The 26,077-nt window shown below is 35.7% G+C and overlaps 2 protein-coding genes across 2 annotated transcripts; one reads left to right on the forward strand and one right to left on the reverse strand.

Annotated features, from left to right (window-relative positions):
* Nucleotides 1-312: 312 nt before the first annotated feature.
* LOC132564803 (START domain-containing protein 10-like) lies at nucleotides 313-14,001 on the reverse strand (the record flags this gene model as incomplete). Its single annotated transcript, XM_060229428.1, has 5 exons — nucleotides 13,846-14,001; nucleotides 7,766-7,913; nucleotides 2,304-2,407; nucleotides 944-1,061; nucleotides 313-365 (listed from the first exon to the last, which is right to left on the reverse strand). Coding segments are annotated over exons 1-5 (579 nt in total), but the record flags the coding sequence as incomplete, so codon positions are not given.
* A 3,663-nt stretch (nucleotides 14,002-17,664) lies between these two features.
* On the forward strand, nucleotides 17,665-26,051 carry LOC132564804 (exocyst complex component 1-like; the record flags this gene model as incomplete). Its single annotated transcript, XM_060229429.1, has 9 exons — nucleotides 17,665-17,747; nucleotides 20,710-20,843; nucleotides 21,338-21,474; nucleotides 21,812-21,907; nucleotides 23,199-23,262; nucleotides 23,568-23,764; nucleotides 24,430-24,555; nucleotides 24,701-24,806; nucleotides 25,848-26,051. Coding segments are annotated over exons 2-9 (1,054 nt in total), but the record flags the coding sequence as incomplete, so codon positions are not given.
* Between the last annotated feature and the right edge of the window lie 26 nt (nucleotides 26,052-26,077).

The raw sequence follows: 26,077 nt of genomic DNA on the forward strand, positions 1-26,077 counted from the left end.
CCTCCACACTCACACCTGTCCATCCCGTTTCCCTGTACCCACACCCAACTACACCCACCAACCCACACCCACCCCAACTCATCCCAACCTTCACACCCACACCTGTCCATTCCCTCTCTCCGCACCCACACCCAACCACCTCTACCTCCGCACCAACACCCACATCCATTCTCCCTCCCGCACCTACACACTGACCCACACCAACCCCTACATCCCTACCTACAGACACCCGTCCATCCCCCCTCCCTACACCAACACTCACCTACACACTCAACCAGTGTATGTGATTAGAGTTCACAGTTATGACCTTACCTTAGGAGCAAGGATCTGGGTAGCCTTGTTGACCGCCCATACTGGCAGTTTTCCTGATGGACAAAAACAAAACATTATATGTATACCAAAACAGTATAATACTTAACTGTAATTCATCTAGAATACCATTTAATGGACACAACAATAAATTTCAGCTACTTAGACAAAAAATGTTATTTTTACAAAATAACATGTAAAATGACACATTTACAGTGAGATATTTTGATTTGAAAATCTGAATTTCACAAATTCCAAATTCCCTTGATAGCTGGTGTTACAATGAATGTTCAAAAATGCCTTTTCAATTAGTGTAGATCATGAATTTAGAAATTTACAAAGAAGTTGGATGATGTAACGAATTCTTCCGTGGCTGTTAGGACATGACAGTAATATTGTATAGGACTAAACCTTACTCATTACAATGAAGAATATTTTAGACATATACATAGTTGAATCTAAAGATATTGGATACTGGAAATATAAAATCCGTTTTTAAAAACAAATACTGTTTCCTGATCAGTTGAGAATTGACAATCAACAAAATTATTCATTAAAAAAAAGACAAAATCAAATGAACCAAGAACAATTTTTTTTCTTGCTCGTATTGCTATCACAGGCAGACCGTACTGACCTTTAGGATCCGAGTGTGAAACATAGTTAAACTGGCAGGTGTACGTGTCCTGCTTTCTTATCAGATAGCCAGTAATATAGGAGATACCTCTAATAAATCCCTTCCTGGCAGGAATACTCTGAAAATCAAATTTCACAGGTGACTTTTTGCATAAAATATCACACTCTACAAGACAGATTTCAAGCAATTCTCATAGATTTAGGGCTATTTAGATTAATTAAGATCAAAATGTGACAGAAGATACCTTCTGCCTGTCCTTCATCCTAATGTGCTACCAGTACATAAGCCATGTAGTACATACTGTCCATGATGTAGCCCAACTACACACACATCAGGTCTTTCATTCCGTGTCATTATAAGCAAAATGTTTATTGTCCTCTGTATCGGAGTAAAACTGATCAATATAACTAACTCTAATATTACAAGGGATATTTCTGTAACTTTTGCTTCAGGAATTTTTTTCACTGGTATGAGATGGGGCATTTTTGCTTCATTTTGGGAAGAAAATTGTTGAACTTTCTAAATTGCAAATTTGGGGATTTTCGCTTAAATATTAAATCATTTCAATCTGGGATGGAACCCATTATTAGATCCAAAAAAGCCCATAAATGATTCGTGCATAATTACCAAAAGTGGCAGCCCCCAGGTATGCAAGAATATGCACATCATTATCATTTGATGGAACTAGGGTGTAAGTCAATCAGAATCAAGAAATCACCATGTGATGTAGCACTTCATGTGTCCTATATAAAATGAGCAGAAAAGGAAATATGGCAAACTTTCATCTATTTGAAATTCTCTGCTGGAAATCTTTTTACATACTAAGTGTATGTTTGTATACTTACAACATACTGCATAGTTAACAGAATAGTGGAGGAAATGAACTCTGATCCTGAGGTCAGTCAGGGCAATGCTTATTGCACGGTCAACAGAATGGTTGAGAAAACAAAAGTGATTCTGTGGTCAAGCCAGAAAGAATGTATTACAAAGCCTCTGCTTTAACACTTACTGCATGGTTACAGAATGCAAAACTCTGACCCAAGATCAAATCAGGATCAGTGAGTTTACATCTCTGTTTAAATACTTACTGCATGGTTTACAGAATGGTTGAGGATACAAAACTCTGACCCTGAGATCAAGTCAAGATCAGTGAGTTTACATCTCTGTTTAAATACTTACTGCATGGTTTACAGAATGGTTGAGGATACAAAACTCTGACCCTGAGATCAGGTCAAGATCAGTGAGTTTACATCTCTGTTTAATTACTTACTGCATGGTTTACAGAATGGTTGAGGATACAAAACTCTGACCCAAGATCAAGTCAGGATCAGTGAGTTTACATCTCTGTTTAAATACTTACTGCATGGTTTACAGAATGGTTGAGGATACAAAACTCTGACCCAAGATCAAGCCAGGAACGCTGTGTAACAAAGTCTCTGTTTTTAAGAGGTGAAGGGCATTTCACTGAAAGTTGAAATGAAACCGTGGAATCATTAATGGGATAAGTAAACCCGATAAAAAAAGTTACAAAATACAAAATTCTGTCAAAAAGAAAAATTTTCTAATTATTTATCCCGATTTAAGATGCACACCCTATGACATATACACATACTAGATTTGTTGACTGATGGGAGTAGGGGAGATCAGTCAGTGTTCTGTGATATGTGTGATATATGTGAATCCCATTCTGGGCTGTAGGGAGAAGAGGTAGGGGGTCAGTCAGTGTTCTGTGATCTATGTGATATGTGAATCCCATTCTGTACTGTAGGGAGAAGCGGTATGGTGGTCAGTCAGTGTTCTGTGATCGATGTGATATGTGAATCCCATTCTGGACTGTAGAGAGAAGAGGTAGGGGGTCAGTCAGTGTTCTGTGATCTATGTGATATGTGAATCCCATTCTGGACTGTAGGGAGAAGAGGTATGGGGTCAGTCAGTGTTCTGTGATCTATGTGATATGTGAATCCCATTCTGGACTGTAGGGAGAAGAGGTAGGGGGTCAGTCAGTGTTCTGTGATCTATGTGATATGTGAATCCCATTCTGGACTGTAGGGAGAAGAGGTAGGGGGTCAGTCAATGTTCTGTGATCTATGTGATATGTGAATCCCATTCTGGGCTGTAGAGAGAAGAGGGAGGGGGTCAGTCAGTGTTCTGTGATCTATGTGATATGTGAATCCCATTCTGGACTGTAGGGAGAAGAGGTAGGGGTTAGTCAGTGTTCTGTGATCTATGTGATATGTAAATCCCATTCTGGACTGTAGGAAGAAGCGGTATGGGGGTCAGTCAGTGTTCTGTGATCTATGTGATATGTGAATCCCATTCTGGACTGTCTGATATACGAATCTTACACTAGACTACAACTGCTTCTCGTTGAAACTGGAAACCTCACTGAAAGCTCAGTGATCATGCATAGCTTTGTAACATAGCCAATTTCTGTCTACATGGGAATCCCAACATTGTGAAATATATATTAACCTCTTTCTAATGGATCATCATAGAACTGCATACTGTGGTACTACCTTGTAATCTTGCTTCGGGATCTCTGCAAATAATTGGTATCTGTGTCCTCTTCTAAAATTCTTAATTTGATATCAAACAGTGCTCAAGTTCCAAATGGATATTTTTACTCAATTCCACATCAAACTAATCTCATTCTAGTCATGAGAACAACAAATTAGATATCAGAAATAAAAAAAATAGTAATTTACTTATGGACATTGTAGATGACATAGTGAATAGTAAAAGCCCTACAGCTTGAAATCCAATACTAAAGGTTTTACAATCAATCTACAGCAACTACAAACAATCCAAACTGTAAAACCGATTACCTACAAAGTCACTAATAGATCGTCTAAACCAGTATTAATAATGGATCAAGTACACAGGGTCTCATCATCTTGTGATAATAAGTTTAAATTTAGAACATCAGCAGGGGAAAGTAATCAGATGTCTACCTACGTTGTCTCAGGTAATCAGGCTACTGCAGTTTCACAAAGCAATAAATTAGATTAATATTTTATGAAAAGCAATTGATTCAAGAAGAACCTTGAGTGTAATTTTACTGAAAAGATTTTGTGTTTCTGTTTAAGATGTAAGCATAACCATAAAGGATTACAAAATATAAAGTGAATTAATATGTTAATTTCAGAAAACATTAGTGCCTTCATTAAAAAATTCAAACTTTTGAAAAACAAATGGTTTAATCTTCATTACTAAAATCCAAACTGTTAAAAACTAAATGGTTATTTCTAGGTTTTAACGCATACAGTATTATTGTTTATACATCAACACTACACCAAACAAAGGGCTTGATATTTTTCTCCTGGATTTATAGTTATGGTATTTTGAATAAAGGCTTCGAAACCTCATTCATTTTGAGAATGTTCGTCAAACTCATTAATTACCTTTCAATGACTTTCTTACATTTAAAATGTTCCAGATTAATATTTTCCATAAAAATCATTAATTCGTCATTAAATGTAAGGAATACTACAGTTTATAACAAAACAAATTGTTTATCCATCATTTCTTTACAGTATACTGTCCTAGTTTTATATACAAATTACTACCAAAAGTATTCTCCAAATCAAAACCCTTGTAACTAATTTTACATATTTGAATTTAGTAAAAACTTATTACATCCTACAATGTTACCACAATTTTTCCAGTAAATTGTTTGCGACATCATAAGGTTTATATTAAGCAAAGGATGTTGTAAAGGAATATTTTACTAGGCTGACTAGTCCTGCCAGCTTTGATAAAACCATAGCACATGGTATATGTCTGATAAAGGATTGAAATACAATATACACACATACGTATTGGCTGCCATTGCTCTTTGATTTTAGATTCCAGAAACTGATATAATACTAAATATTGATCTGCAACAAGTAAGCTATACCAGAGGAAAAGGTACATATTGCAATTATTCTTGGCATCAAATTTTTTTTAAAAAACGTTGTCAATCAAACATAACTGAAAGCAGTGATTTTAAATAAATATGATTTTTTTCTGGGTGTACTAAGCTAAGCTTGCATTGCTATTTGGTGTAAAGTTTGTGGAAAATTTCATAAAAATCTGATAGGTCATTCAGAGGCAATAAGAAAAATAGACCAAAGCTAGAAACTCGGAGTGAATTTGGCTGTAATGATTGGTATGTTTCTGGATATAAGTTATAACTAGTGATCACGGCTACTCATAGATACAAATGTGGTCAACAATAAGCACAAATTGAGTATTATATAAGTATATAAGACAAGTTTTACCTAAATCTGATAGCTGTGCATATCTTAGATGTTCTCTAGTCTGAAATTATATTCATATTAATACCTATATATATCAGAAATCAATATGAAATGATACGTCTTAGTTTTAACCAAACAGAAACTTGAATGGAAGAATCAATTCAGTATATGTAAGTAACAGAATGCTTCGGATCAATCAATATATTCCTTCAAGAGTAAACCAATAAATTGTATTGGCTGTCGATGTATTACATATGTACAAGGAGCTTGTTAATTATGCCTTTACTTCCAACAGGTTACCAGAAACTTTGGAAGGCAGTGGTGATTAAACAATAACAAAGCAGCATTAAATGGAGTTATCGGTATTTTTAACTGTATATCAAACCAAATCCTTGATTACTTACAGTCAGTAGTCTGTACTTTATTGTCGGAATTGTCCTTCAAACTACAAGAAATTGATTTTCTTGTGGTGACCTAAATTTATGTACATAAACTACAAACTATTAAGTAAACAGAGCATCAAAAACTATTACATAGGACCAAGGAAACATAGCCGGAAAACTGTTACATAGGACCAAGGAAACAGAGCCGGAAAACCATTACATAGGACCAAGGAAACATAGCCCGAAAAACTGTTACATAGGACCAAGGAAACATAGCCGGAAAACTGTTACATAGGACCAAGGAAACATAGCCCGAAAAACTGTTACATAGGACCAAGGAAACATAGCCGGAAAACTGTTACATAGGACCAAGGAAACATAGCCCGAAAAACTGTTACATAGGACCAAGGAAACAGAGCCGGAAAACTGTTACATAGGACCAAGGAAACAGAGCCGGAAAACTGTTACAAAGGACCAAGGAAAAATGAGTCTAGAAAACTGTTACATAGGACCAAGGAAACAGAGCCAGAAAACTGTAACATAGGACCAAGGAAACATAGCCCGAAAAACTGTTACATAGGACCAAGGAAACATAGCCGGAAAACTGTTACATAGGACCAAGGAAACATAGCCGGAAAACTGTTACATAGGACCAAGGAAGCAGAGCTCGAAAAACTGTTACACAGGACCAAGGAAGCAGAGCCCGAAAAACTGTTACACAGGACCAAGGAAGCAGAGCCGGAAAACTGTTACATAGAAGCAGAGCTGGAAAACTGTAACATAGGACCAGGAAACATAGCCGGAAAACTGTAACATAGGACCAAGGAAAACTGAGTCCTGAAAACTGTAACATAGGACCAAGGAAAACTGAGTCCTGAAAACTGTTACATAAGACCAAGGAAACATAGCCGGAAAAACTGTTACATAGGACCAAGGAAGCAGAGCCCGAAGAACTGTTACATAAGACCAAGGAAGCAGAGCCCGAAGAACTGTTACATAGAATCTGTCCAAATTTGTTCGATAAACAGAGCTCCAAATTTGTTCCATAAACAGAGCTCCAAATCTGTTCGAGAAACAGAGCTCCAAATCTGTTACATTAACAGAGCTCCAAATTTGTTCCATAAACAGAGCTCCAAATCTGGTCTGTAAACAGAGCTCCAAATCTGTTACATTAACAGAGCTCCAAATCTGTTCCATAAACAGAGCTCCAAATCTGTTCCATAGAACAAAGGAAAGCAGAGCTCTGAAAATGTTATGTAGGACCATGATAAAGTGAGCCTGAAAAAGATACATAGTACAAAGGAAAACAAAGCCCCAAGAAATGTTATGTAGAGTTCGTGCCCAACCCAATATAAGGAGAGGTTTGGATTTAAGATCAATTGGTTATGTAACATATAAATCACGCAAGGATTCAAAATCTAAGATCATAAGCGAATTATGAGTATTTAACTACCATTGGCTAAGCAGAAAATGTAAAGAAAAGTTACTGACAATTAGAAATCATCATTCGTACCAAATTCAGTTTATCTGAATAAAATTTGTTACTTGATATATCACACATCAACCTGTAAATGACTTGTTATGCTCTGTATATGAATTAAAATCATGACCACATATATTTTCACTAATCGCCAACTGAAGATCTTTCAGAAGTTTTATTAACAATCATTTTGTATAATCACCTGAAATAGAGATCACATATACTTAATTCCCATTTCAGTTTCAAGGAGTTCTATCCTTCTTCCACACAAAGGTCACTCCATTCATTAATAAAGTGTCCTCTGTTGACAAGTTCCTTGACCTCATCATGATGACGATATAAACGAACACCTGACATAAAATCTTGATCACAATTTTAACGATGATCAAGTACTGCTTTCTAAATTTAATTCAGTAACAATGTATAGATAGAGTACCTGTATATCTATGCATCGAAATTGTGAAGAAATATTCCTAAAAAATGAAGGTATGTTTTTGGTCACAATAGGGCAAATAATGAATCCCCCCTCAACACACACACACACTTTACCTCCCTATAACTCAGAATGTTCTCCAACCTGATCATAATTTCATATCATATCATGACACCCTCATACCAAGGTATTCATATACAAAAAACAAACCATATAGCCACCAGAAGGCCCTAATTGGCACTGATCCTTTAAAAAGTGTACTTGTAATAGGGACTGATTACTTACTTGCATAGTATCCTATATCATTGTTTGGATTGAGTGCACAAATTTCATAGCCTTCCAGCATGGACATGTCCCAGGTCTTCCTGTAGTAGGGATCGTGTAACACATCGTACAGGACTTCTGCCTTCACATCTGTGAATAATGTCCGCACCTAAATGCAACAAAAAAGTACCAACAATCAAACATATATGATACTTTATCATTTCTGTACCCTAAACATAACAAATCAATCATTAATCATCGTTCATATCTGAAACATCAAGAATTAAATCATTTATCAAAATTTAATCAGTTATCTAGTGCCATCCTTTGATAATGTAAAACTATCACTTAGTGATTCTGAAAGTAAATCAAGATTATTCATTAAAATAAATTTGATAGCCCTTCCTTCGAAAGCCCTTCCTCTAAAGATGTTACCAGCTCCAAGAGTTATGATAAGAGATCATAGGTTCAGAGGTATAAATTATGATCAAGCACCAATAAATTATACTTTAAAGGTATAAAAAGATGTAATGAATAGAATGTATTCTTTGTTTCTTGATAAGTAATTAAAAGTTATATTTCATCGGCTAGGGTGGAAACTTTTTCACCAGTGTGCACATATTGAAGTTTCTGTCCCAATCAATGATAAAACACAGTATATCCTCTATATGGCTGAGCCGGATGATACAGACTTCTTTGAAACTGTGAAAAAAATCAATTAGATATATATTTGATAATATGACTGTTTTGTACATGGTACATCAAAAGTGAACATGTTTGGGGTACAACAATCAAATCACATCACTCCTCCATATCTGCCATATTTGTCTCATAAGTACTTTCCTTCTTTTCACTATAAACTTGACATACAGCCGATCAGAACAATTGAATGATATGCGCTGCTATTTACCTACATGTGAACCATACTTGCCAACTTTCCCAATTCATTTCACAATCATATTGATAAAAAAAATGGCAAGTTATTTCCCGATTTCAGAGATCCTGTTAGTTGTACAAAACCACTGGCCAATGATACAGTATTAGAGAAAGACAAAGTAACAAATTCAAAAGTAGGGCTATATCTTGTATGTTTTATCCATATATCATTATCTATTTAGTTTTCAATATATATGTGACCTAATTACCTTAACAGGTGGTTTTATTTCATATGTCATAGTATAATAAATGCCACCTGTCCTGTTCCACATGAGAGACAGACATTCTAAATGTATGAAAATTTTATTTCTGTACATAGCTAATTACAAAATAAATCATTATAAACTATCATGTTTTGATGAATAAGGTCAGCTATTTATGCCTGTTTAACATGAAGGAAGTCATAACAAGCTGCTGGACAGCCTTCTGTAATTAAAGCATTCAATATTGAAGCTGAGCCACCTATATATTTGGAATATTGCAATACGATATTGGCATCCAATAACCCGCACTAGTAATTACATTTTGTCACTAATTACTAACACTATAAGGTGTTATCACTTTTGTTCTATCAGACAGCTGTGGTACTGTAAACTGAGGTTATTTGAGTTTATTAGTCACTGGGAAGTAGATAATGCCAGATTTTTTTTGAAGTGACACCTGATCACATGAATAATCTGACTCAACACCGTGAGCAAAATTAGAATAAATATAGGTCATAGTAGGCAAAGTGCTTACAATCTTCCATTAATACTGAAATGTATTAGCTACATTGGTATAATTACTGTTTCCAATAAGAAACATACATGTACATCTTTCAAACAATTTTGGTAAATGCTGTCAAATAATTCAGAGTTTAATGTTTATAAACACAGGATATTTAAAACAGAGCTTCCAAAAATATTCCACCCAAAATCTGCATTTGAATTTTTCTTAAAGCTTTCATCATTTTTTTCTTTCATGTCTTTAAGATTTTCATTATCATCAATCAATAAATGTAAAAATAAAAATACTGTATGTATTTCATATATGAATATATAAAAGTAACAGATTGAGTTACAATACTTGTATTTATTGTAATTGTTTCCAGATATTATTCAGATATTGATCTCCAGGGAAACATATACAATGTATTAGGTATACCAGATTCTAATCATACATACATGTACATCTGTAATACTGCTAATATTTCAACACTAACAGTGGTACTTCATATATGTAAATGAGACATTAATAAAAAGATAGTTACTTTTTAAAGTTATATTTAAGAGAAAGGTACCGAATTCCAAATACAACATATAATTAATTTCATTTCCCTGCATACCTTTCTGTATCCATACCAAATGTGCAGCACCCCACTGATCAACCTACTTTCTTTAAAACTGACATTAGCTCTACTCTTCTATTTAATCTTCTTTACAATTAGAAATAAATTAATTGAGCATCATAACAGGAAGTAAAGAGATGTTTTACTAACAATCTACATAGTTACCAGCTGTCAGTCTGATTTGTGAGGACGGAAAAGACATTGTTACATAATTATTTGTTAATTTTCAGCAACGATTTATAAAATATGACAGTTTTCAGTTTGCTACCCATAGATGATGATAAGACAAAAACGTCTCCAAATCTAACATGAGGTATGCATTACCAGATCTTTTCCAAACTTTTCCTATTAAGAAGGACTGACAGGCAAATTTAATGTTGCTAAGTACCTTTTGCTTACAGTAGATGTTCAACTATATTTATTTTTATCAGTGTGGCAGATACCTATATGGCCACTTATGAATACCAGTAGGTGAAAACCAACCAATTTCAAGCCAAGATTGTTTTCAACAACAGTTTGTAACTAACAGAGGTCTAATTCCTTAAACTAATTACTTCATAAGACTTTCACTTCAATGAACAAAATGAAATAAATATTTACACAATTATTTCAGAAAATTGGAAAAGTAAAATCTAGACATTCATTGTGAAATGCGCCCTGTGAATTTAAAGGTCAAAACACATACATGTTTGTTAATGTATATACTGGGCTACACAAACTACTATTAATGACATAAAATGATAGAAAATGTGCATTGACATTCAATTTATATACCAAGTTTAGACATCACAGAGATACTGTTAGATGCATCTATTCAAAGTAGGAATCACATATGCAGTAATCAGCTATCAAATATCCTGGGCTACTGTGTATATTTTACATACTGCACTATACTTTGTACCTATTACAGCTGTATAAAAATGAGTATATCATGTAGGTAAACACAGTCAGAAGACATGTTATGATCTAGGTCCCTACAATCTGTTGATCATTTAAAATAACAGAGCTATAAAAATGTGTATACACAAATAATTCATACAAAAGCTGTATTGACCAATCTGAGAAATTCTTAAATTCTGTCTCTTTTTTTATTTTCAAATCAATAAAATGAAATTATGTCATATTTGAAGAAGCTGTATCTTTGCTGTGGTCACAAATGTTTAATATTAAGTTATTGATGTTAAGTAGAGATTTTGAGAATATCAAAAACATTTGTCTATAAATCTACATTAACTTTATGCAATTTTATGCAACTCGGCATTATTTCACTAATATGCTACCCATCAATCCAGTCCAAATTTTGGCTCCACTAACAAGGTATTTTAGTTTCTTTTTCACAATCCTCTTGTCAATGTCTGTTTCTCTCCCCCCACCCCCAACCCCACCCCCACCCCCACTTTAATGCCACACTAAAAGTTCCTTCTTCTGCCAACCTGATGACAATCTCCTTAAAAAAATATAGGAGACTGATTCAATATACACCAAAGTTTGGATGGTGTAATGTATAAGACATACATCAGCAGGGTTTTGTCCACCAATCACATGTTATGGAGCCACCAGTCACTGGCAATGGGATTTTCTCATAAATTCTGGTTTATATATCTCAACCAAAACACATGAATAAGCAGATAGGATTGAATTCACAATAAAATTTTGAGTTATAAAAGTGCAAATTGTTGTAAAAACATTTATTTGAGATGTCATCTTGATAAAAATCTGAACTCAGGGATCAACAGAAAATCTATCTTTCATAATCATATTATGTAATTTACTTAATATACACCTTTGTTTTGAATTTCAAGCTTGATAAAGACTCTGAGTATCATCTTTCCTTGCTCCTTATGGCTGACAACATGCATTATTAATTCACAGTGGATCTGCAACATCTCAGTCCATTTGGCATATGTAACCTCATGTGAAGATCTGAGGTATATGGTTCCACACTTTCTACCCATGGGAGGTTGTGTTTCTAAAAAAAAAACTGAAAAACAGACCAGTCTGTGCAGACATTTTTATGTCCCTTGGCAAAGACATTTTACCCTTACTGATGAGAATAGAAAACATCAGACATTGTGTATGTTGTTTTATAAGGTATCTACCTGCTGCTACAAGGAGACCACACCTCAAAATGACCCTGGTTGTTTATAGGTTGATAAAAACCTGACAAACAACAAATTGATAATGACACTCGATAATCTTATTACTAACTTCTATGTGCTAATAAATAAAATATCTTCTGCAAAACACATTCATTGATGTGCAAGCTAATGTGGTCAATGATATTTTGAAACAATGTCATACCAAACCAAACATGTCTTGTTGTAGGAAATCATGACTTTAAAAGAAATGGTCTGAAGTCACTACAGGTACCTATATAAAGTAAAATAATATTGTAAACAATTTTTTTCTTATTTTTATATTTGAATGTGAATCAAGGGTTCATCAGTAAAGAAACAGGCGATACTCTGTATCAAAGGACCATTATGGACTACTAAATGTCTGGTGTAGAAGCCAGAGAAATCTGTGGCTTATGATAAATTAGTCTGTCCTTACAGGTACTGGTATTTCGTTTTCGATGAAGAGCAGGTGTGAAAACACTAACCAATCAAAAGTATCCTGGAATAAGCAATAGACCTGCATTGCTCAACTGGTGACAGTATTCCATGTTTTTCAAAAACAGACATAAATCAAACATCTTTGTCCCGTATGATTTGAAAATGTGTCAAGGTCATTTCTTTTCACAATTTGTCAACATCATCCCAAGAACTTACCGGTCAAATATCATGATTCTAATTGTAAGTATTTTGCTTAATGAAAATAAAGATGTATACGTCTCTGATGAAAATAAGTCAGTTGTGTGTTTCAAGAAACTTTATCCCTGTTTTTCTAACAGATTTTCCCCATATGATCATGAACTTCAATATGGGTGAAGGTAATTTCCTTTCATAATCTTTGAAAGGCTTCATCAATGAGTTACAAACTATTCTTGGCCTCTATTTTAAATCACCAAGAAATCTTTAAGAGATAAAAAATGTGACCAATAAAGACACATGGAAGATGCCATTCCACAAGATAAGCTCACAGTCACTAGCAGGTCATTTGGGCCATGTCAGACATTGGCTTAGCAAGATAAAAAAAAGTGATAGATCAAAAGAAAAATTTTGTAAGGAATTAGATGGATGTCACATCTGAAGTTTTAAATATCTGATTCATACTTCCAAACATTCCTTCATCTTTCAGGTATTATGACCACCATGGATATGTAATACAATACAACAAATTTACCACTGCTTCTACATTTGTTATTGAAAAAGGTACCACTTGGACCTGACACAATCTTCCAAAACCACTCAACATCCTGACATCAGTGTAAGTAAGCAGTTATATCTTTTTAACCATGTGTGATTTTTAGGTATAATGCTGCTGTAAATTACATTAAACGTAGTCTGAATGCTAACTCTTGCATGGGTCACAACACTTTCACGTTTTCATCTTCGGAGGAATTCCGACTCGACCGCGACCAAGTGAAAAAATAAAAATAAGAAAATAGCTAATGTTGTATAAATGATTGAGACGTAGACGATTGTCTATGGAAACAGTTTTAAATGTTTCATGGCAACATACGTAAGATGGGCAGATATACTTAACGCGGAAGGACTTCATCAATGCACTCCGTTGGCGTTGAAGAGCATCTTTCAAAGATGAATACATCCGCTGGTATGAATTGATAGTTAGTTTTATGACTAACAAAATGTAGAAAAGATATCCTTAATAATTCGTGAATAGGTAACACAAACATTAGTATAAATACTAATCTAATTAAAGTGCTGAAGGTTACCTTGATAATTTTGAAGTCTGACACATCATTATTTTTAGTCCACACGCACGTGTTATTTTTGTTGTATTCTTGTTTCCAGCCATCTTTTTCGTCACACAAAGTCTTCAATCTTTTAAAATCAGCATCTTCTGCCACTCTCACTTCACCGACCTGCATATTGGGCTATATTTGTTGCCTCTGTGATGTTGTTACGGTTTTCAGCGCAGAGTAAACAACCGATCCTGAAAACGCCACACGGTGACTTGTCACTCGTAGCCGGAAGTAGGTCGAAGCTATTTATCGTAAATTAGAAACGGAGTAGGGAACTGAATTTTTTCCCGGTGATTTTCTTCAATGACCCGAGATAACATGACCGTCTAATTCAAAATAGATGTATACATGTTCATCCCCATTAATAACTCAATGATATTCTCAGTTTTATTTTGCGACACCACTCTGTAAATACATTTTGCACAATGTCAATTATTTAAGAAACGAAAAATGACTCTACACAAAGATGAAACGGGACAAAAGTCTTAGCTGAAACCAATTCATTAATGCAGTACCATAGATTTTTTTTATTGTAAACAGTATATTCATTACAGGGAGAAACATTTTTTATGAAAATAAATCAAATGAAGAGTGAAAAAGAAACGAATAGCGTTGTTGATATTCATATACAAGTTGTTGAGACATAAATTAGTTTTAGAAACTAAAACAAAAAGTTAAAATATTTTTCAAACGATCATGTCAATCAAACAGTAAGCACGAAGTTTAAATTAAACGCATATTCAAAACAATACAAGGAAATAAATTATCAGAATGAAACTTTAGTATCTCTTACATGTCTTCGCAAACTTAGATACCATCATCTCTCCAACATAGGTTCTAAAGGTCTGTCTCGTGCGAGAGACCTGAATAAATTTAATTCTTTAGCATTGATTTATGTCATCACAGGGGAAGATCCGAGCAACCTGTTTCGATGCTCCAAAATCCATGGTGGTTGTGTCTCTGAAGGAAACTGAGAAGTGGACAAGACTGTGCTGATGTGATTTGTATCCTTGGATAAGACACGTTACCCTTATTACCGAAAGCGAGGTATAGACCCCACCCAAGTTGACCTGGCCGCATGTTCACAGGACGACAAACAAAAACATAAACCAATAAAAATTGACAATATCGGCAAAGAAACCGAACAACAAGTCTGAATCTTAAAACCGTTCACACATTGGTATAAACTTCCTTATTTCCGTGTACCTTTTTCTTAACCAAGCGTTCAACATGGTGGTGTCAATGAAAAAAGATTCTGCGATATGAAGCTGGGTGTGTTTGATGTTCGTTACTTTTACTGTTGGTTCCCTTGTTATTTCCCTTTTTCTCATTTGAGAACGTGACGTAACTCAGACTAGATTTACATGGCAGGTGCCGTCGATGAAGCAGAAGACGCTTACACTTCCGGATCATCCGGTCTTACCCCCACCCCCTTGTACGAATGTCCGTGTAAGTTTTACTTTTGTTCATATTTTTTTCTAGTTTTATTGAATTTGAGTTTGAATTATGATTATATTGTCTTGTTGTACATTGTAATGCTGTGTATTCTAAACACTAGAAAGTGTTAATTACACAACATTATATTGATACATCAGTTACATCGGATTCTTAATCTGAAATGACATAGACACACACACTCTCTCTCTCTCTCTCTCTCTCTCTCTCTCTCTCTCTCTCTCTCTCTCTCTCTCTCTCTTGTCAGAATCAAATTCGAAATACAATACAATGTACAAAACACCACATCAATTCTGCGCAATCATCATCTTAACTATGAGGGCTTGCGTCAGGGATTGAAAACTTTGTGATTCCTAGGATGAAAATATCAGGTGACGAGGATGTTGATTCTAGATTGTTGGAAATCGGACTACTTGGCTTATATACCTTGAATAATCTAATAGGGTGACGAGCAACTTTAGAGAATTAAAACTATTATTAAATATGAAACCATACAAGGTCGCTGGTGTCGAAGGTAAGTACGGAATGTTTCGTAACAAATATGGGAAAAGGGTGATTGTGATTAGCGTGAAAGTAAATCCAAACAGTTTAGATCCTCGGAAACAACTCGAATACCGGGGATAGAAAATACGTGTGGTACACGTGCACATTTGTCAAGAGTTGCCATGAAGAATCATGACACACATATAAACAGAATAGACATACGTATAATTAATTTAATCGAAAATTGATCTGCGATCTACAGAGGGTGCCGGACATTGTGAACTGTCCCGTCGGAGGGTAAACTACAGATGATGTCGGACATTGTATACTGTCCCGTCCGAGGGTAAACTACAAAGGATGGCGGACACTGTCCCGTCGGAGGGTAAACTACAGAGGATGTCGGACATTGTATGCTGTCCCGTCGGAGGGTAAACTACAGAGGATGCCGGACATTGTATACTGTCCTGTCAGAGGGTAAACTACAGAGGATGTCGGACATTGTATACTGTCCCGTCCGAGGGTAAACTACAAAGGATGGCGGACATTGTATACTGTCCCGTCCGAGGGTAAACTACAAAGGATACAGAGGATGTCGGACATTGTATGCTGTCCCGTCGGAGGGTAAACTACAGAGGATGTCGGACATTGTAAATTGTCCCGTCGGAAGGTAAACTACAGAGGATGTCGGACATTGTATACTGTCCCGTCGGAAGGTAAACTACAGAGGATGTCGGACATTGTATACTGTCCCGTCGGAAGGTAAACTACAGAGGATGTCGGACATTGTATACTGTCCCGTCCGAGGGTAAACTACAAAGGATGGCGGACATTGTATACTGTCCCGTCGGAGGGTAAACTACAGAGGATGTCGGACATTGTATGCTGTCCCGTCGGAGGGTAAACTACAGAGGATGTCGGACATTGTAAATTGTCCCGTCGGAAGGTAAACTACAGAGGATGTCGGACTATTGGAGGGTTGTATACTGTCCCGTCGGAAGGTAAACTACAGAGGATGTCGGACATTGTATACTGTCCTATTGGAGGGTAAACTACAGAGGATGCCGGACATTGTATACTGTCCCGTCGGAGGGTAAACTACAGAGGATGTCGGACATTGTATACTGTCCCGTCGGAGGGTAAACTACAGAGGATGTCGGACATTGTATACTGTCCCGTCGGAGGGTAAACTACAGAGGATGTCGGACATTGTAAATTGTCCCGTCGGAGAGTAAACTACAGAGGATGTCGGACATTGTATACTGTCCCGTCGGAGGGTAAACTTATTCTATTGTGCAACTATGGTTTCTCTCAGCAATGCACATATTAAGCTTCTTCTCAACTTTTAGTGGTTGGATTTAGTTGAAACTGTTAGAAATGATCCTGAGATGGTCCAGACCAAGTGTTGTTATTCTCTGGTCAATCTGAAATGGTTTACGTTTCCATCAGTGAGTGGTCTATAGCTATCGATCTGTTGTAAAATGTTTAAATCCTTGTCTGGATGTCGACCTTTGCAAGAGGCGCTAAAATTTCGTGTTTTCGTACAGGGAGATATTCTGGCTATCGATCGCGACTCTGAAAAAAAAATAAAATCCGGGATAGTTAGTCAGAACCCTTGGACTTATGATAGCCATGCAAAGTGAAACATTGGTAGAGAACATGAAAATATTGTGTGTGCTATGAATTCATTTTTAGTTCAATATTTGACATTTGAATTATCAAAAAAAAAAAATAATAAAATAAAAAAAATCTCTAGCCTTGCTGGGCGTCGAACCCTATATTTTTACCGGAATTGGATGGATCTAGTCCTTCCTACATCACAGCGAGGTTTTGTAAACTTCCGGTGAATAATACCCGGGTTGGTTTGCCGTTTCTGATGTCAGTTATGTGTACATTTTCCTAATGCAGATCTAAAGAGAACAGTACCCAAGTAAGAGGTACGTAAGACACGACTAGTCCACTTATAAAAGTTCCAGTGATGAAGAAATATACCTTTAAATCGTCCGACCAATTGCCAAAGTAGGCGGTGGCTGTAGCAGATCAGCCCTTATAGATTCGACACTTGCCATTTTGTCTTCCCACTAAAGTACAGAAGTCTTACAGATTCGATATTTGTTATTTTATCTACCCACTAAAGTACAGAACAAGCCTCCTTCCTCTCTTTTCTTTCCAGTTTATGACATAAACACTCAAATTAGTTTAGTATATGAGCTTTTCTTGATGACTTAATCAGGTTGGAAAGAACATTGCAATTGCAAGGATGCATTGAAAGTCCAACGCGTTCTCTCATAACAGAGAATTAAAATCCTCTCAAGTAAAACACATTGATGCACAGGTAAGTCATAAAGTGTTATTTTTTATAAAAGAAATTGACAAAATGTCATTTTCTCACTCACAGACTGAGATATTTATCTGATCAGCTACATTTCCTTTCCAAGCAAAGATTTTGAAAATATTTTGTCTCCTTATTAAAAATTTGATAAACCAAACCACCATTGAATCTTGTCATTGACATTAATGAAACCATTTGTCAGAAAAATACACAATAGTACATTCTAAAAATAGATTCACATACCTGTACATTATTTTAATGTGACTGTCCATTCATGTATGATTACACTGTGCTGAGTATGGTTTATTGAAGCAACAAATCAACAAATACCAAAAAGACAATATATTTATGAATTTCTTGTCTACAGATGTAATGTATAGCATGCATTTCTTGGTCAGAATATGGTGAAGATGTTATTTTGAATGGTTATTTTTAAAAGGCATTTAGTGACATACTTGTACATCAGTATGTCATGAATTTTGAATGGGTATATCCTCTGTAATGAGGAGATGTTGGAGTTCCATCACAACCTCGCAAATCCAATGTTGTTTCCAACCAGTTGATAGGTGAGTTCAAAATACAAAGATATGTCTAGTTCATGTGAATGTATATACTGACCTCATCATCATAGTTATTAATGTATCTAACTTCAAAACATTCTGACAATTGTAAAGCAACAACATACAGTGATCAAGCCTTTGAGCTATATCTGTTATACCTAATGGTACAGACGTAGAAGTTGAGAATACAGATCATCTTACTTATTCTTAGCTTCTAGAAATTTTTTCAAGAGTTCTGCAGCAGAAAGAATGCCCTCCTAAAGAACAAGATGTCACAGATTTTATCCAGCATAAACAGGACATAATTCATCACTCATTCCTAAAATAGGTTTGATCCCGTTGATCACATTAAAAATAAAAGATATAGGAGACAAAGACTTGTGGAAATATGAAATGAGTGTAGGAGTTGAGATTATTGTTCACTAGTAGACTAGTAAGTCTCTGCTAGTGGGAATTTCCCTTTGGTCAAGCAGTAGCCTGTTGGCCTTGAGTGTAAAAGGTTGCCTCAGTAAGGGCAGAGAATATTTTATTACTCCCTCTTACAACACAGTTACATCATATCATCACTGACAAATGCTCTCCTGGTATCTATGATGACACTTTACTTCATGAACAATGTGACAGTTTGTGTTTCTCAGGTAGCTGTGTTTGTAGGCAATACTGCTGTTTATGTCATGTGATGGGCCTCCTGTTTGTTGTACAGTGAGGTAGCCACCAGCTATAACCAGAAGACCCTGCCTTACTCTTACGTTATTTTATATAATTATATGGCATTGAATGTATGTCTCACCAGACTCTTACATGATAAAAGACCACTTGTCAGCAGGTTTCTTATGAGACATTGTTTGCAGACTGCAACCTTTTTGCACAAAAAATAAAGATTTTATCATGGACTTTGTCCTGTTAGACAATTCAAAATGTTACGAAAAAATATCACATAATTTGCATATTTGAATTTAGAGGTTTCAAGGCATCATAAGTTTCTGACGATGTAAACTTTTAACATTGTCGGAGAAAACTTACTTGTCAGTACTACCAGGTACCAGTTATTTTATCATGTATAGCATTGAAGAAATAAATACAAATTTGGCCAATTTTCAAACCAGGAGAAGTGTTATAATTAACAGCTGCATTATGCCTTAACAGTCAATTGTCAAAACTATTTCCCTGATGTGTTTGGACCTAGCTACCAGCAGGCCTCAACACTGAGGAGGTGAAATAATTTCAACTTCTTTAGTTTATATTAAAGGCATTTTTTTAACAACTGTTTTGTTACTTGAATAATTCAAAATAAGCAGATACAGCCAATTTAAATATAGCATGAAATTTTAACGGATTGATAGAAGCAGCCATATGCATCCTGTCATAGTTTATCTGGTAACATTGGCAATTATTATCAGATAAACACTTCATCATAATTAAATTTGCAATTACAGAGAGTTGGGTACGAAATCTGGTTCTCGTAGATCTGAGGTATAAGTGTGTTTCTATGTTGTAAGGCTGAAAGTTATGGAATCATGATATTGTGTACATGTCATGTACCAGTACATTTTCTGTAATCAATAGCAAACCTGGACGAAGTGAATGGTGATGGCCAGGAAGCTGCACTGATACTCTACATGTATCAATCAAAATATCCGAGGTCCTGACTTCGAAAATCGAATTGGTCAGAGTGGATTTTTTTGCTTCTTCTTCAGTGACCCTTTGACCTCAAACAAGTAGACCTGTCCTGAGTACTCAGATATTCTGTTTCGGGTTCGGTTTCTACATTAAATACAGAGAGATATTTTGATGACTACACTGTTATCTTCATCAGACAAATGAGCAATGTGAAGCATATTTGCATTTAGGAATACCAGGTACAAGCTTGATTTGAGTGTTCGATTGCTGTATACTGCCATGGCATCTCATTTTGATTTGTACTTCACTGTTACACTAATTTAACAACCATGACATGTGTTTTTATTACCAGAATAACTAAAACAAATTGTACTTTAATGTTGACAGGTAAATCAAGATGACAGCCATTAAGCACACTCTACATCGTGATGTCTTTCTGCCTCATGATGAACGTCTCATCGGGTTTGTCCATGTCACCAAAGTTGGGAGGAAGAAGAAAACAAGTTTTTTATGTGCTGCATGTAAGTTACAAAATTTACTTTAACTTGTAATACAAAGATTGAAGATATTTCAGATGTATATGTTGTATGATAAAATGAGTCTATGTATGATACAAAGGGCTGTGATGGTAGAGTAGGCGGAGCATTGGTTTACATAATCTCAGGGAAAGATCTTAGGTATTTGTATTGCTGTTGGATGCTACTTACCTGTGGCATTTTTTGAAGCTGAGAAACAGACAATTCCATGCTGACATGATTGTGTAATCCGGCAAGACACTTCACTTATTTTTGTTCAGATGGTATGTGATGAGTCACCCGTATGTTGTTCATTAGGTAGCCAGCAGCTACTATAAGGGGTCCCAGTGTAATAATGAGTTGTTCATTGGCATTTAACCCAACAAACAATCCATATATTGCATTGTAAATTGCAGTAGTCTTGTGTTATTTGAAATTTCAGATAAACCAAATTAATTTGTGTGAATGCATGTGTTTATTTTTCCTTCTGTTTCTTTAAGTAAATAATGATCATGAGAGCCCAATCCAGGCTAGGGTATATCAAGTGAAGAAAGCAGACAAGGGAGAGTCCTACAAGAAAAAAACTACTTGGTTGCTACGGGAACTAAAGGTCGTTGATGGCAAAAGTTCAAACAAGGTCAGCAAAGTAGAAATCTGGAATTCAAAATATTTTATTACTGCATTCTTTTATTCACTTAAACAGCCATGAACCTTAAGTGCTGTTGGTACATATTTACAAAACAAAACAGTTCAGCATTGTTGTGGGAAAAAAATGAAAGTTAGTAAGCATATTAGCTTCAGAAATTTGAAACAGACTATAAGTACTTCAATGGCCACTTTAGATCTGTGCTATATTATATAAAACATTCCAGTTTACATGAGATAATTGTGGTTTAATTAAGAGATTTGACAGTGTTAGACACTAGTGTAACCATGAAGATTTGTATCATTAGAACCGTCATCATATATCACAGGAAACTGCTGAGTTTGACCTCCATTTTGAGAAAATCTACAAATGGGTAGCGAGTAGTGTGTCTGACAAAGAGGCTTTCATTTCTTGTCTGTGGAAGGTAAATATCATTTCTTTTTATTGTCAAATTTTACCTTTATCTATATTTGAATCTTGGATTTTACCATCAAATGTTTTGTTTAAATTCTGAAAAAAACCTAAAACATGTTTTGTAAAATAGAGTTGAAGTTTTATAACAATACCAGAAGATGATTTGTTCTATTGTGTTATCGTCTATCATACTTACATCACTAGCCTGAAAAAATGTTCTAAATTGATTTGTAAAATGAAAATTGCTTTCTATTTTATGGATAAAATGTTGATGAGTATGTCATTTAAATACATTTCAATGACTGTAAAATCTGTCATTTTCATGGGGGATTTATTTTCATGGATTTCGTGAGTGCTCTGACCTTATCATTTTAAATGTCCATGAGTAGATTTATTGAACTATATTTACCCACAAAATCAAGTGTTTGTGAAATACTGAGTAATCATTTTTTGAAAAACCATGAAAATGGAGCCCACAGAAATATTTGATTGTACAGTAGAAACTTTGTGTGCTGGTAATCATTTTGTTAGTACTCTTCTATGCAGAAAATTAGGCAGTACTGATTCAATTTCCAATGAGAAATTTTGTATCTCTTTAAAACTTTTTCATGATTGATCCCAAAAGTCCTTCCATAGAACTCTTCAGGCTGTAAGGTCAACAAATCAGTTCACTTATTGATAAATACCGAAAGGAAATTTCTGTAGAAATCCTATATCTAAGGTCATAGAAGCTTTGGAGGATGCTTTCATCAAAACATTTCCATACAATGGATATAGCATTTGATTAAAATTCTAATGAACAGTATCAACTAGTTTCCTGTCTGATCAGTGTGGGCCCAGGAAACTGTTCATCTGATTGGTTTCCTGTAGGAAGTTGTTTTGACTGTTGACTTCTATTAAGGTCATGAAACAATTGTTTTGTTACCAGAATCGTCTAAAATAATCATAGTTAGTCTTGCTCTTGTCACCGTGGAACGATGTAAGACATGCCTAGAATAAGGAAAGCAGTCGTCTGCTTACAACAGCAAACCAATCAGAAGCCAAGACTATATCAATTTAACATTATCGTTTGAATGTGTGGATGTGTTCTGATGTTTTACACTTGCCAACCGTTTTAACTTGAAAGGAAAGTTACGATTTTCTAAAAGATTTCCACGGAAATTGAATGATTGAAAATGCTTGATTTACTTTTATAAGGAGACTTGGGTAGCAGCAGTATATACAGCTTATTACCCAGCATGGGCTTATTGCCTTGATGAACACAGTACTGTATAACAAATGTAACTCATTTTCTTTCCCAGCTGAGTCAGAGGTGTCTTATACAAAAACCGGATTTCATTAATGTCCCTAAACAGTTACTGGAGGGTAAGTTGTACTTATTGTACAAACTTTATTATACAAGACGTAGATAAAGAGCTGGCATGGATAAACTTAACATAAATACCAAGAATGTGTAAGTTATGCTGTGTGTCTTACAGCCAGCAATGATGTATTACAACAGTGTGTGACAGGCAACTATCAATATAGGTCACTGTTACTTTTACACTAAAATTCAGTGTTCAGAGGCGTGAAAAGTGACTTACCCAGTACAATATATTTAGAAAGACCAACATTGATACTAAATTGTCCACTACAGAACTAATTAAAAATGGTGTTTCCTTGTATTTTAGAGGTAAGCCAGCCTTCAGGTGCAGGCCACACTCCCCAGACTGGGGACGACATGGCTGTTCTGGAGGAAGACTACCAGGCCCTGACAGGGAAGGAGGAGTCCGACCTCGCTCTCCTCATGTCCGAGTCACAGGCCGCTATAAGTAATGCGGAGTCCTTTGCTGAGCAACTCTCAAAGCAACTGTCCGTGTTGGATGGGGTAAGCAATGGAAGAATGTTTAAACTATGATGGTAAAGGTGAGATGGGATTGGATCTGTATTTCTGTGTTATCTCAAGCCAACATGGTGCCAAGGTTTGCCAGCTATAGAGAATATGACTATGCCAGCACAGTGATATTTTTACCTCGTGTTACAGCTGAAAAACGACAGCTTCCCACAGCTGCAAAGTTTATTTTCCCCAAATATCAAGGAAAGATTAGAAGATTCAGAAATAACTTCCTAATTTTAAGCGTACCTTCCAAAAGGATGCGTGAGGTTCTGCCATGGGGTGTCGGCAGTGTCAACTATTCCCATTTAACAAGTTCTTCTCCATAGCCAAGAGGCTTAGAATACTGATATGGGGCCAGTAGTATGTTAAAGAAGCTACAGGGTTGTTCAAATGAATGATCTTGACCAACTTTCAGTGTCACAGGAATCAAATGTGAATGACTTCTCAATGAATAAAAGGCCCAGGGTACTGATGGTTGCCCAGTAGTATGCAGGGATAAAGGTTGATATGAGCCAAGTTTGTGGAAATGAATGAATTTAAATCAACTCATTCAATATATTTTCAGATTAACTTCAGATTTTTTGTATGTCTTCATTCAGCAATGAATATTTACATGTAAAATGAGTTTTTGGTTCACTATTGTAACATTGATTCAGGCCAACATCCATTCTATCATGGGATCTGAAGACCAAGTCCTGAACCTGATGAGGTTACTAGATGATGGTATTAATCAGGCAGAGAAAATTGAGGAACGCTTGGACTCTTATGACAAAATACTACAGGTAAATTCATATGATATTGCACTTAAAAAGAAAAGATAAATTTATTGTTACAGAGATTTTATTTGTGATGAATAAGTTTTCATTTGAACTGCAAATCCTTGAAATTCCAGTAATTTGTTAAAAGAAAATGTTACCTTTTGTACAGAATGTAAAAGACCAGATGGAGATGATGAGAGACAAAGACTCGCTAATCAACACTCGTAATAAGAACCATCAACATTTGCTGGAGGAACTGGACAGCCTTGTGGTCAGTACAGCGTTTTTTCTGTACGGGGTAGCTTAGACCACTGTGATGTAATCTGATCATCCAGACTAAACAGATGGTACAAAAGACACACAAGTCACTATCACCTTTAAAACAACTTTAGAGTTGATATTCTAGAGCGAAATAATAAATTATACTGTATTATGCAGCTGTTTTGTGGTCTTCATGTGTTACAGTAATTATTTGAAGACTGATACATAAATGTTATAGGCACTTATGAATTTAAAAGAAAGCAAATTAATGTCATAATGTATTTTGTCAAGAATCGACAGCACTAACATTACACATCATTGTCGTAGAAATTACAAGAGTGTTTGCCGATGTTCTGACGACAGCTAGCTTGAATCAATCAGAGAGCACATGATTGGAACATAAGTCACCTTGTTTCTCATTTTCATTTCAGTAATAATTACCATAATTTTAGTATGCAAAATATGGTACCTACACCCATCTTTGTATCCCAAAAACAAAAGATTCAAAAATCCCGCCCTCCCTACGACCATGAGCCTTCGCGTCATGAACATAGAGTTATTTCCCTTCCTCTTATCTTTATGGCTACCGGAGCGGGCGGACGTGCTATATTCAGCTGAGTGCCTTCCTTTTCTTTTTAGCTTAAGTCTAGCTTATAGCCGAGTATTTATATATCGGCTTATTGCTTTAAACCCATCATTAACTATAACAGTCTTTTGCAGACATTTATTTAGTTAATATATCCTGCTTTTAGGCCTTTATCGGCCGGCTTTTGTTCGGCCTTTGTTCGGCCATTTGCTATACTCCACGCACCGAGCGCGTATACACATGTTTTGCGCTGTTCGGCTTTTTCGTGAAGTTTTTTCGCTTTTTATCGGTCGTATTATTTATTCGACCGTATATTTTGCTTAGCTTTTTTACGTTTCGTTAGCTTTTGCTTTCGTTCGTATTTGTTTGTTGGAGTTGTGTTGTTTCACTCCATTTATTTTTGTTACGTTTATTTGTATTAATAACTGTTGTTATTTTATTATTTATTTCGTAACAATTATGGATTCAGGACTGCGTCGTGGTTCGGCACGTGGGTGTTCTCACTTCTACGGAGAGCAGGACCCCCATGATGCCTGTCCCTTATGCCGGCCTTGCAGCGAGGCCTCGCAGTGCGAACTTTGTTTGCACGCCGGGTCCGCTGTAAAGGTTCCCCTACCCAGTCGGCGAACTTCTCGCCGGAAGAGGGATTCGTCCTCATCTTCCGGTAAGAGAGGTAAGCCATCCAGGTTTTCTACCCCC

Source organism: Ylistrum balloti, unplaced genomic scaffold (genome assembly GCF_031769215.1).
Source record: "Ylistrum balloti isolate Yb309-2 unplaced genomic scaffold, AGI_CSIRO_Ybal_v1 Utg372846, whole genome shotgun sequence".
In the NCBI taxonomy this organism is placed as follows: domain Eukaryota; kingdom Metazoa; phylum Mollusca; class Bivalvia; order Pectinida; family Pectinidae; genus Ylistrum; species Ylistrum balloti.